The following is a 12,359-nucleotide window of genomic DNA, read 5'->3' on the forward strand; positions in this document are numbered from 1 at the left end:
TATTAGGGATCATGAATGCGCCTCTGCAAAGCTAAAAACAAGTATGAAAAAAAAGCCCATAATGTCACACCACCTTGTGTGTGTGTGTGTGTGTGTGTGTGTGTGTGTGTGTGTGTGTGTAAGTAGAAAAAAAATTAAAAGCTTTGGACTTTTAATTTGCACTTTAGGGATTAATGGCTTAGACTAATGCTGTTTATGTGTAAAGGTTATATTTCATGTTTGTCTGTGATTTGTCCTCAGACCTGCTGTACTTTCCTATGGACTCTGGGATCAGGTCAGAGTTGACTGTGGGGGAAAAGTTTTATCTGGCATTATTCATACAGGAAAAGATGGCAGAATACAGACACAATACTCAAAGGCAGCCTTACCTTCAGACTCCTTCTACAAGGGTGAAGTAAATGTTTTGTTAAAAATTAATCCAGGTTTCTCACAATTGGATTTCTAATGAGAGCTGGCAGACTTACACTATCCTTAAAAACCTGCAGAGAACCATATGATTGAGAGAATGTGGTCGGAGGTGAATGCCAGAGATTAATGCACATACACATCAACTTTCTTTTTTATTTATGCATATACACATCAACTTTCTTTTAGATTAATGCATATATCAACTTTCTTTTTAATTAATGCATACACACATTAACTTTCTTTTTAATAATGCATATACACATCAACTTTCTTTTTGATTTATGCATATACACAATTGTCTGTTTGTCTGTGTGTCTACATCAGACACTGTGATTGTATTTAATAATCTGAATGTTGATGATCCTGATCTGACTCAACTGTCTGGTCCTTAGACAGGAGCAGACTCTCCGTCCTCCACAGGACACAGAGACACTGAGGAACCAGGAGACCTGATCCCAAACCCAGGATAGAGAGGCTGAGTGAATGTGGTGTAGAAGGTGTGGAGGTGGATCAGTGAGACAGAGGAGACTGTGTAGAAGGACAGAGAGCCAGCAGGACAGTCCACATACACTGCAACTCTCTCAGAGACACGAGGGGAGGAGATGGAGGTTACTCTGTTATTGTGACTGACATAGTAACGATAATTAGAGCAGATCAGACTCCAGGACTGATCATTACGTCCAAACCAACAGTCTCTACTGTCTCCTATCCTCCTGATTCCTCTGTAACTCACTGATATCTCAACATCTCCTCTCGTCTGGACCTCCCAGTAACAGCGACCAGTCAGACCATCTCTACACAGCAGCTGAGGATACCAGGACTCAAACCTCTCTGGATGACCAGGATATGGCTGATCCTCCTCCACTAATGTCACCTTCCTGTTGTTGTCAGACAGTTTGAGTTCTCTGTTCACCGTGTTTGTGTCGACTGTGAGTTCACAGGAATCTGATGGAGAGAACGAGACACAACACAGCTGCAGTTATAAACCAATCAGCTCTTTGGTGATGACATCACAGGGTTGAATGAGGGATGTCACAGTTCAATGAATGAAATGTAAAACAGACTTACACTTCCTCAGACCTGGTGTCAACCATCTGACTCCAGCAGGCTCCACCCTGAAGGGGGGGGGGGGGGGGGGGGGGGGGGGGGGGGGGGGGGGGGGGGCTTACTCCTCTCACACAGAAACAGCAGGACTCTAAAGCAAGTCTGGGAACTTCTTCCCTGGGATCTGATGACGGGGCCCTGACTTAACAACTGGAGAAACAGCTGGACTCTAAAGGGAGTTAGTAATAGCAGCTTCCATATTAACCAGCAGGTTATCTGAGGCTGTGGCGGCCTGTGTATTTTACACCTGACCGTCAGTACTATCCTACAGCCATGACATCACCTTTGAATAACCTTCCCTGACCCCAGGACATTACTGTGTGGAATAACGTGATTAGAAACATCAACATTACATCACTCTCACACACACATATATTGTTTTTGCACCACAGGGACTAGAAAAGAGGATTTAGCGAGACCTTTTGAACTTAGGCTGAATCCCATTTCTCTGTCTTACCACTTACCCCTTAACCCTACCCCTTGGCCCTTGAAACCAAGGGGTATAGGGTAGAGGTGAAACATACTCCTATGAAATGGGACACCACTTGGTTACATCACCATACAGTATTGATCACAAACTTCCAAGATGGCGTCTCTGTCTGTCGACTGTGTGGGTTTGGACAACAGTGACATATGCATTTATATATTTATATGTTTTACAGTTATTTTATGTTCACTTTGGTGGTGCAGAGGCAGATGTTCTTATCTGTGTAGTACTTAGGTCTGTTTGCAATATACACATGTATCATGTATACATACATATACACCATGGTGTGTATATCTGTTTCAGTTATCACCCTTTTGAATGTCATTGATGTTCACAAAAACATTTTGTTAACAAAAATCTGTCTTTATTGCTGATAAATTAAACATAACAGGCAAAATCGTTACATTAATTATTATGTTACAGAACCATTATCAAATATTTTAACCATAACTTGCATGTCACACACATAAAAAGGCACTCATATGTGTAAAACTAAAAAAATACACACAAGACCACAGACAAACAAATTAACTACAGCTGTTCTGATATTCCAGACCAGTCTGAAGCTGATACAGGACGGTATACTGTATGTAAAGCATGTAGCAATGTATCATAAACCGTTAATATTAATATATATATATATATATATATATATATATATATATATATATATACACAATCTATGCAATGTATACAGTCTATTCAAAGCAGAGAAATGCGGGACTGTTGTGCAAATCAACGTACACGTTAGCGGTTAGCAATTAGCGTTAGCATTGCAAGCTAGCGATTTTTAAAAAGTTGCAGTTAGGAACATGGTTGCAAGTATATATGCACAGGACTACATAAACCACAAAACAAGACTGTCGTAATTTTTAAATAAATTATTTAAGCTAAAAATACTTACATTTACCTCTCTGGTCGATGCGGCAGCCATTGTTGCCTGTTGCACAATGTATATCGCTAGCCCTCGTTTTCAAGTATGCTCGCGTTCCCCCTACATTTTTTCTTTCACTGTCTATGGTTCCTAGGGCCATACACCCCTTACCCCTCGGTTGTAATAGGTATTGGGACACGAAGTCCCGCGTGAACGGGCAAAAACGAGGGGAAGGGGTAAGGAGTAGGGATAAGACAGAGAAATGAGATTCAGCCTTTGACTCGTACTCTCCCATCACAAGAGGAACTTAGAGAAATAATTGGTCCAGAAGTCAGTGTACGTCTCTGATCGATCACATGAGCCATGCAGCACGGGCCACTGACATTTTAAACCTCAAAAAAACTAGTTTGCCTAATGAGGAGATTAATGCTTCATCTACAGACTCTTTTTACAGCGGAGAAAGCACACTGCTTGGTGCTAAGCTAGGCTAACCCTATCCTGGACCTCTCTCTGTCGAGATGAAACGGATTTGATCCCAGGAAAGAGGGGAAAAGGATGTTTCTTAAAACCACGGAGAGTTCCTTTAACATACAGATATTGGTCCAAACTACATCAACTCTTAACAAAGGGAGTTAGCATTTTAGTTCCTGGAGATCTTCTCCTTTAAAACTTCCTATAATTATATCTCCTTTATGTTGATCAGTGTGTGTACCTGAGAATGTCCAGTCTCCAGAGAGGATCCTTCAGTCCCACTGACAGCAACTTCACTCCTGAGTCTCCTGGATGATTGTAGCTCAAGTCCAGCTCTCTCAAATGGGAGGGGTTGGAGCTCAGAGCTGAGACCAGAGAAGAACAGCCTTCCTCTGAGATCAGACAGCCTGACAGACTGCAAACACACAGAACAACACACAGGAAGCCTCTGTCAACACGTGGAGCCATGTTTAAATTTCATATTTTGTATTTCATGTAATTTCATGTAGGTACATTTTATAACAGATTTATAATAAATCTTTAAAATCATCTGCAGTATGTAATTTAATCTCAAAACTACTGCCACTGTTTTGTATCAACAGACATAAGGCAACACATCAGCTGTTTATCAACTAAAGTTAGTCATATTTTAAATGGTCATCAGTTGAATGGGTTGATAAATCCTGACCTGAGAGTCTCCAGTTTACAGTGTGGACTCTGAAGTCCAGCTGACAGCAACTTCCCTCCTGAATCCTGCAGGTTGTTGTTACTCAAGTCCAGCTCTCTTAGACTAGAGGATTCAGAGCTGAGAACTGAGGACAGAGCCTCACAACTTATCTCTGACAGGTCACAGCCACTCAGCCTAGAGAGACCGTAATGAGGAAAAAGAAATGCAGAAGATTAAAAGACATCGGAGTCTTTAAGTCATGATTTATGAGTCCAACTATCACTGTACTTACAGAGCTTTTTTGGAGGCTTTGACCACTGGCAGCAGCCTCAGAAGAGCCTCCTCTGAAGCAGAGTATTTCTTCAGGTCAAACACGTCCAGATCTTCTTCTGAGGACAGTAAGATGAAGACCAGAGCTGACCACTGAGCAGGAGACAGTTTATCTGTGGAGAGACGTCCTGAACTCAGGAACTGTTGGATCTGCTCCACTAGAGAACGATCATTCAGTTCATTCAGACAGTGGAACAGATTGATGCTTCTCTCTGCAGAAAGATCCTCATCCATCTTCTTCTTGATGTACTCCACTGTTCCCTGATTGGTCTCAGAGATACTTCCTGTCTGTTTCAGCAGACCTCGCAAGAGATTCTGATTGGTCTGATGTGAAAGACCCAGGAGGAAGCGGAGGAACAAGTCCAGGTGTCCATTTGGACTCTGTAAGGCCTTGTCCACAGCACTCTGGTGGAGATGTTTTAGTTTAGGTTTTTCTCTGAAGACTTTAGGCAGCCATAATGATGTTTGTTCTTCTGCCAGCAGGTTGACTCCAGAGTTGGTGAAGGTCAGATGGACATGAAGAGCAGCCAGAAACTCCTGAACACTCAGATGGATGAAGCAGAACACCTTGTCCTGGTACAGTCCTCTCTCCTCTTTAAAGATCTGTGTGAACACTCCTGAGACAACTGAGGCTGCTCTGATATCGATGCCACACTCTGTCAGGTCTGATTCATAGAAGATCAGGTTGCCTTTCTGCAGCTGCTCAAAAGCCAGTTTTCCCAGAGACTCAATCATCTTCCTGCTCTCTGGACTCCAGCTTGGATCTGTCTCAGCGCCTCCATCAAACTTGACCTTCGCCACTTTAGACTGAACCACCAGGAAATGGATGTACATCTCAGTCAGGGTCTTGGGCAGCTCTCCTCCTTCTCTGGTCTTCAACACGTCCTCCAGAACTGTAGCAGTGATCCAGCAGAAGACTGGAATGTGGCACATGATGTGGAGGCTTCGTGATGTCTTGATGTGGGAGATGATTTTGCTGGCCTGCTTCTTGTCTCTGTATCTCTTACTGAAATAATCCTCCTTCTGTGGGTCAGTGAACCCTCTGACCTCTGTCACCATGTCAACATACTGAGCAGGAATCTGATTGGCTGCTGCAGGTCGTGTGGTTATCCAGAGGCGAGCAGTGTGAACCAGATTCCCCCTGATGAGGTTTGTCAGCAGCACACCCACTGAGGTGGAATCTGTAACATCACTCAGGATCTCAGTGTTGAGGAAGTCCAGAGGAAGTCGACACTCATCCAGACCGTCAAAGATGAAGACAACCTGGACCTCTTCAAACCTGCAGATTCCTGCTTCTTTGGTTTCACTAAAGAAGTGATCAACAAGTTCTACCAAGCTGAACTTTCTCTCTTTCAGCACATTCAGCTCTCTGAAGGTGAATGGGAATATGAACTGGATGTCCTGGTTGGCTTTGCCTTCAGCCCAGTCCAGAGTGAACTTCTGTGTTAAGACTGTTTTCCCGATGCCAGCCACTCCCTTTGTCATCACATTTCTGATTGGTTCATCTCTTCCAGGTGGGGCTTTAAAGATGTCTTCACATCTGATTATTGTTTCTGGTCTGTCTGGTTTCCTGGATGCTGTTTCAATCTGTCTGACCTCATGTTCTTCATTGACCCCTGCAGCCCCTCCCTCCATGATGAAGATCTCTGTGAACATCTGATGCAGAACGGTTGGGTTTCCTGCTTTAGCAATCCCCTCAAACACACACTGGAACTTTATCTTCTGGTTAGTCTTGAGTTTACGCTGACAAACTCCAGAAGGACTTCCTGAATGAACACACAACAAGAAAAATCAATAAGTCAAAGAACATATTTCAACATTCAAATAATAAGTATATATTTGAATGCATCTTTTCAGACAATAGTAGATGGCCCATTTTTAAATGTGTTAAAATCCTCTTACTGCTCTGCAGACGGTCAGCCAGCTCCTCCTGCTTCATTCTCCTCAGGAAGTGCAGTGTGATCTTCAGAAATGCTTCTCTGCTCGTCTTCCGCTCTTCATCCTCACCCTCCAAAACCTCCTCATCCTTCCCCTGACTCTCTAAGCATTCTGGGTAATATGGACTCAGAACCTTCTGAAACTTCTTGAGCTCGTTCTTTACAAAAGTGACGATGTTCTCCTCCAGCAGCTGGACCAGAATGATAAAATTAACATTTAGTTTAAAGAACTCAACATGTGATTCATCTGTCAGTCTGAAGGCCTGCTGGTTTGAAAAGAGCAGCATGGAGACTATTGGGATCTGAATGGTAGTTCAACTTTTAATCTGTAGATAATAATGAAAATGTTCTTTTAATATGTACACACCATAAATATGGAGTCCAGGTCTGTTTGCTGCTGCAGGTCAGACTGACCACCGAGGCCCTCTGAGCTCTCCTGGTGAACTCTGTAGAGAAAACATCAAGTTTAAGAACATTTAATGATCTGTGCACAGTCCTGATGATGACACAATGACAACTATGGGTATAATGGTAGCACATCTCGTAGGACAATAGTTTAGACTCATACATGGACGGAGTCATTGGCTAAATCACCAAATGCATCAATGACATCATATCGAGGATCACTGTACGGATATTCCCAAATCAGAGGAAGAATCTTTTTTTAACAGGGACAGCAATGTCACAATATGAGCCACTAAATAGCAGAATGGTACTATGCAACGACAGTTTCTCAGAGTTTTTAAAGAAGTGCAGTTGAATATACCATCAGTTTGAGGATTTGTTTGGAGCCGACATGCTTTACCTTCGCTGTTAGTTAGTCACCTTTATTGTTTGTTTCAAGCTAGCGAGCTACATGCTGAAAATGACAAGTTTTCAAAGGATTACAAACCCAGACCATGAAGCTCAGAGAGAGTCTCATAATAACAAAGTTAAATTATAAATTATTACCTTTTATCAACAGCTCGTCCATCTTTAAAGGTAATAGGACGACCCATAGACCCGTCACTCTTCATGGACACACAGCTGGGTCCAGGTCCAGGTTTCTGCTGCGGCATCCTGATACAAACAAAGACCGTGGATCAGTAACTGTAATCAAAATGTAATCTGATGAAAGATGCCGTCTCATCTCAGTCGTTGACTCTTGACTAACAAAGTAAAAAGTTCATTTTACAGTAGGTGTACGCTGTGATGTCACTGCTGACACATTATATCCTTGAGTCCTACAACAGACTACAGAGCTCTGGACCAAGTCTGGGTTCTTCTTCTCAGGAGAGGCAGATAATAAGAAAGTTCATTTTCATATTCTTACCTTTCATCAGCAACTTGTCCATCTTTAAACTCAATAACACAATCCATAGACCGGTCACTCTTCATGGACACACAGCTGGGTCCAGGTCCTGGTTTATATCTTTGCTGCAGACTAATGAAAAGTAGTTTAAGATGACAACAATACTTTTAACTAGTTACATTTATCGATGTTGTTGTCAGGATGAATATTATGAATGGATCTGTCTCAGAGTAGACCATGTTGTGAACATGTAACTTCTCTTAGTGCTGCACTCTGAAGCAGAAGCTCACGTCACTTTGACTCAACATGAGTCTGAGGACTTTAGACTCAAGTTCACAAAATCAAAACCTCAACAACAATGACTTGTGATTTCACTTGGACTTGATATCCTCCCAAAGCCCAAAGATTTATTATGATCGTATACATTATGTTTTGCAATGAATCAACTCATGTTCCTGAAAACAGACTTTCAGCCGTGGTAAGAAAGGTGTTTGGCAGTTCAGAGCTGGCTGGTGGTCCTGGTCCTGGTATCACTGGGCATCAGATCAAAACCACATTATGTGGCATCACCAAACCCCGACTATGAAGCTCTGAGAGAGTCAGGTAATAACAAAGTTCAGTTTGAAATTCTTACCTTTCATCAACAGATTGTCCATCTTTAAAGTTAATAAGACGATCAATAGACCAGTCACTCTTCATGGACACACAGCTGGGTCCAGGTCCAGGTTTCTGCTGCTGCATCCTGATACAAACAAAGATTGTGGATGAGTTACTATTCACCACAATGTAATCTGAGATTTGAGATTCATTAATTTAGAATAGGGACAGAGCATATTCATGAACATTTATGTGAAAATACAAGATTATTATATATATTATATATATAGATTATAGCAGGAGGCTAATAACATCTGTGGAAGGTTCGTGTTAAAATAACAAGTTCCAACATCATAAACTGATAGGACAAAATAATAACAGTAAAATAGTCAAATAAACAAACTTGCTCCCAAAATCTGGTGTTAACCCTCGTGTTGTCTTCCCCGTCGACCAGGATGCAACTTTTAGATTTTCTGGGTCAAAATGTTTCAATGTTTTGTCATTTTTCAAAGGTTTTTGACGTTTGTTTTTAAGATTTTCTCACTTTTCCTGATGGTTATTGAATATCATAGTGCCTTGCTTGTCACTTTTTTACAAGTTTTTGACCTTTTTTCTTACGTTTTTCAACGTTAAATCGACAATTTTTCTTTAAATGCTGTGAAATTGAATAAAACACTCAGATTCAAAGAAAGTAGTGAACTGATCATTTAGTTGTGAAGAGCATAGAGAACCATCCATGTTATTTTGTTGGTTGAAAGAAACACAAAATTCTGATATAGAAACTTTAAATTGGATCAGATTTGACCCGAGGACAACTGTTGTGGTTTGGGTTTTTGTTGGGGGTTGTTTTCCCCGTTTGGCCTTCCCTGTGTTTTTGTCTCGGTTTTCTCCCTAGTCTGGTGTTATGGATCCTGTCTTATGTTTCCCTGTATCTGTGTGTTCTGCTTCCTGTTTTTGATAGTCAGCTTCCTGTCTTGTCTTATCTTGTCTTGTCTAGCTTCACTTTGTTTGTCTGATTGTCCTGCCCCGCCCTAATGTGATCCACCTGGTGTCTCACCTGTTCCCCATTACCTTGTTACCTCTTGTATTTAACCCCGGTGTTCCTCTTGTTTTGTGTCAGATCGTCCTGCCAGCTTTGCCAGTCTGCGTGAAATGTTTGTCTTGTTCGTCTGCCCTCCTGCCCGACTGTGCCTGCTGCCTGTTCCCGCTTTTCCGTGAGTTTTTCCCTGTGAAGTCTTCCCTGCCTTGCCATCGCCCCCCCACCCCGTTTTTTGGATTGTGGGTTTTTGGATTTTGTTTGTTCCCTGTGCTTGGATGAACTCTTGTTTGAAATAAACCCTGCTTAAGTTCTCTGTTACTCTGCATTTGGGTCCACCTTCCGCTCCCCTAACAACAACAGGAGGGTCAAACACTAAAGAGCTTAAGTTCTGAGTCTTTCATAAGTCGTCTCTTTGTTGACTACTCACATCAGTATTTAATATTATAGACGTATATATTAAGAGTGAATCCTGATGGAGGAGTGATGTGAGTGCTGAGCTCTAACATGGAGAAGAGTCCATCATCATCTCACCTCTGAGCTTTGGTCTGGCTGTCATGGTCCCCACACAGAGTGGTTTTAGAGGGAGGGGCTCCCTCCTCTCTGTCCTCACAGTCCTCACACTGACTCATAGCAGAGTCCACACCTGCTGGGAAACATCACCTCTGTTACTATGACAACCTTTTCATCACAGGACACATTAGTCCCTCATTCCTCTCTAACATGTACCAGATGCTGTAGAAAACAGTGAGTCAGCTGATGTTTCCTTCAGACACACACAAACCAAGTCGGTCTCAGTAGTTGGAAGATGGCTTTGGTTTAAATATAATGCATCATGGATCTAAGTTATTTGACAAGTTCTGACACATCCTTCATTTTTCACTGATGATGTAAGCTCCCCCATCAGATGATGGAGTTCTACTATTTGTCCACTAGATGGAGCTAACTGACCATCTAATGAGCTAAAGATCAGCAACATCAACTCTGCTGTAAGCAGCAGTGTGATGTTGCTGTTATTTATCCTAATATCTAGGGCTGAGGGGGAAGTGGAACAGCTGATGAATGTAGCTGATTCTGTAAAACAAGAAGCTGTTACATAATGTCTAGGGCTTAGAGGAAATGGAAGAACTAATGACTGTATCTGATACGGCCCATCAAAGACCCAAAGGCCCATCAAAGGCCCGTCAAAGGCCCTAAGGCCCGTCAGAGGCCCTAAGGCCCGTCAAAGACCCTAAGGCCTATCAAAGACCCTAAGGCCCGTCAAATCTGACTCCACAATTCATTAATAATTCCTGCATCTCCTTTTATCGGATTTACGTTTGCCAGAACAAATGGTTTCAGCATTTAAGTTACATAACACAAACCATCGTGGGTACACCGTCCAACATGTGTACCCCAACTGACCATTTCCCTGATGTTTCCTACTCTCTAGCTTGAAGGATCTCCTCCTCTCCCTCCTCTCTCCCGGGAGATGTTCCTCCAGCACACACACATGATCCAGCCTTCCCATTTCATGCCTTCATGCTGCATAGTGGAACTTTCCTGGACTAATATGGTGATCATGCTTCCTGTGTGTCTTGGACTATGGGGTACACACACACACACAATATTATAATGAGAGTAAAGTTGACACAAAACACATTCCTTTATTTGGAATTCCCAGTTTGAACCGACTAACTAAATGTCGGCCTTTACATTGACAGAGAAAAGGAATGTGCCCTCCATTTCTCATGACTACATAGACTTTAATACTAAGAATCACACATCTAGACTTTCTACAGCTTTTACTTTGACACACTAAATACATTTAGCTCATAATACTTGTGTACTTTTAACTCAGTAGGTCTTTAACTTGTACTAACGCAGTAGTCTTTGACAGTGTGTATTACTACTTTAACTGCAGTACAGAACAAACACTAGAAACTTCAGATTCTTTCATGAGTTGTGTGTTCTGAATATAAATAATAGGGAAGATACATTTCTAGTCCTCACACTCACTTTGCCAGCAGAGCTACCTTTGATTTCTCAAATATTGATTTTGGAAACAGCTCCATTATGGTTAGCATGGTTAGCATTGGTTAGCTCCTGTTGTTAGAGCAGCTGGTGGTCCTGAACAGCTGTTAGGATTAATCACTGTTACAGTTAACCCTAACCAAGCTCAACTCTGCTCCAACAAAACACATTTTACAGTTTAATGAAAGATCAAAAATCAGCTGAAAAGTGGAACTTACCAGATGTTTAACGTGGGGGAAACATCTGCGTCACAACAAGACAAAGTAAAATTAAAAAACTGCTGAATTGCAAAGAGCACGAAGTTGACCAGTGAGAGAGAGAGGAAGTGGGGGGAGGGAGAGAATCTGGATTCAGTTCCACAGTCACACAATAATCTCATATCAAATATTAAATCACACGGGCGACATTTTACTGCCCCCTGTGTGATTTTTATTTACATTTACCCCTAACCCTAACCCCCCTAACCCTAACTCTGTCCAAACTTAACTCTTCAACCCATTTTACAGTTTGATGAAACTAACAGATCAGAAATCAGCTGAAAAGTTTTACTTACCAACAGTTTAACCTGGAGGTAACATCTGGGTCACAACACAGGACGGAGTGAAGGACCAGAGGAAGACTTCTACACACCTAAGTAGCCCGTATGAGCAGATGTATGTAAATTACTTTAGCCAGTCTCCTACATACGTTGTCCTAGGGAAAGGGGGGGGGGCAATTCATTTTCCCAATGGGCCACATGAGAAACAGGAGCTGTTGTGGGGGAAGTATCAAGGTAGTAAGTATTAAAAGCTAAATGTACAACGTATACGTCGATGTATATGTCACACGGAGGCCACTTGGAGAGATACCTGCTGCTGTACAAGTTACTGATCTTCAGCTCATTAGATGGTCAGTTAGCTCCATCTAGTGGACAGATAGTAGAACTCCATCATCTGATGGGGGACTTCTCTCACACTGACTCAAGATACATATCTATATAAGATATATATGGCTGCAGCCTGGAGCGTCCCATGTCATCTGTCCCGTCTTATGCGGTCTCGTCTCATGCAGAGGTTTGTCCAACGGTAAATCCAGAGGGTCACAAATGCAATATCGCGAATAATTTTCCAGATGTAATCACGGGTAATTAAATTCGGGACCACAT

At 42.1% G+C, this 12,359-nt stretch overlaps 1 protein-coding gene across 4 annotated transcripts; it reads right to left on the minus strand.

Moving 5' to 3' along the window:
* Positions 1-741: 741 nt before the first annotated feature.
* Positions 742-9,851, minus strand: LOC116674649 (protein NLRC3-like). 4 transcript variants are annotated; one of them, XM_032507016.1, is made up of 11 exons: positions 9,737-9,851; positions 8,204-8,311; positions 7,591-7,701; positions 7,230-7,337; positions 6,646-6,724; positions 6,244-6,469; positions 4,304-6,107; positions 4,033-4,206; positions 3,586-3,759; positions 1,477-1,523; positions 742-1,353 (listed from the first exon to the last, which is right to left on the minus strand). In XM_032507016.1, exons 1-11 carry the CDS (start codon positions 9,832-9,834, stop codon positions 797-799), a joined length of 3,486 nt encoding a protein of 1,161 aa, XP_032362907.1. In that variant the 5' UTR covers positions 9,835-9,851; the 3' UTR covers positions 742-796. The 4 variants fall into 4 exon arrangements, with proteins under 4 accessions (XP_032362907.1, XP_032362908.1, XP_032362909.1 ...); XM_032507017.1 differs by lacking the exon at positions 7,591-7,701; XM_032507018.1 differs by lacking the exons at positions 7,230-7,337; positions 7,591-7,701 and having other exon boundaries at positions 8,204-8,317; positions 9,737-9,849.
* Between the last annotated feature and the right edge of the window lie 2,508 nt (positions 9,852-12,359).

Source organism: Etheostoma spectabile, unplaced genomic scaffold (genome assembly GCF_008692095.1).
Source record: "Etheostoma spectabile isolate EspeVRDwgs_2016 unplaced genomic scaffold, UIUC_Espe_1.0 scaffold00000963, whole genome shotgun sequence".
Classification (NCBI taxonomy): Eukaryota; Metazoa; Chordata; class Actinopteri; order Perciformes; family Percidae; genus Etheostoma; species Etheostoma spectabile.

Excerpts from the sequence above, each read along its gene's own strand:
- LOC116674649 (XM_032507016.1), bottom strand. The coding sequence starts at position 9,834 with ATGAGTCAGTGTGAGGACTGTGAGGACAGAGAGGAGGGAGCCCCTCCC. Across the intron at positions 8,312-9,736 it reads AGCCAGACCAAAGCTCAGAG|GATGCAGCAGCAGAAACCTG; the intron begins GTGAGATGATGA and ends TGTTTGTATCAG. Across the intron at positions 6,108-6,243 it reads GGCTGACCGTCTGCAGAGCA|GAAGTCCTTCTGGAGTTTGT; the intron begins GTAAGAGGATTT and ends GTGTTCATTCAG.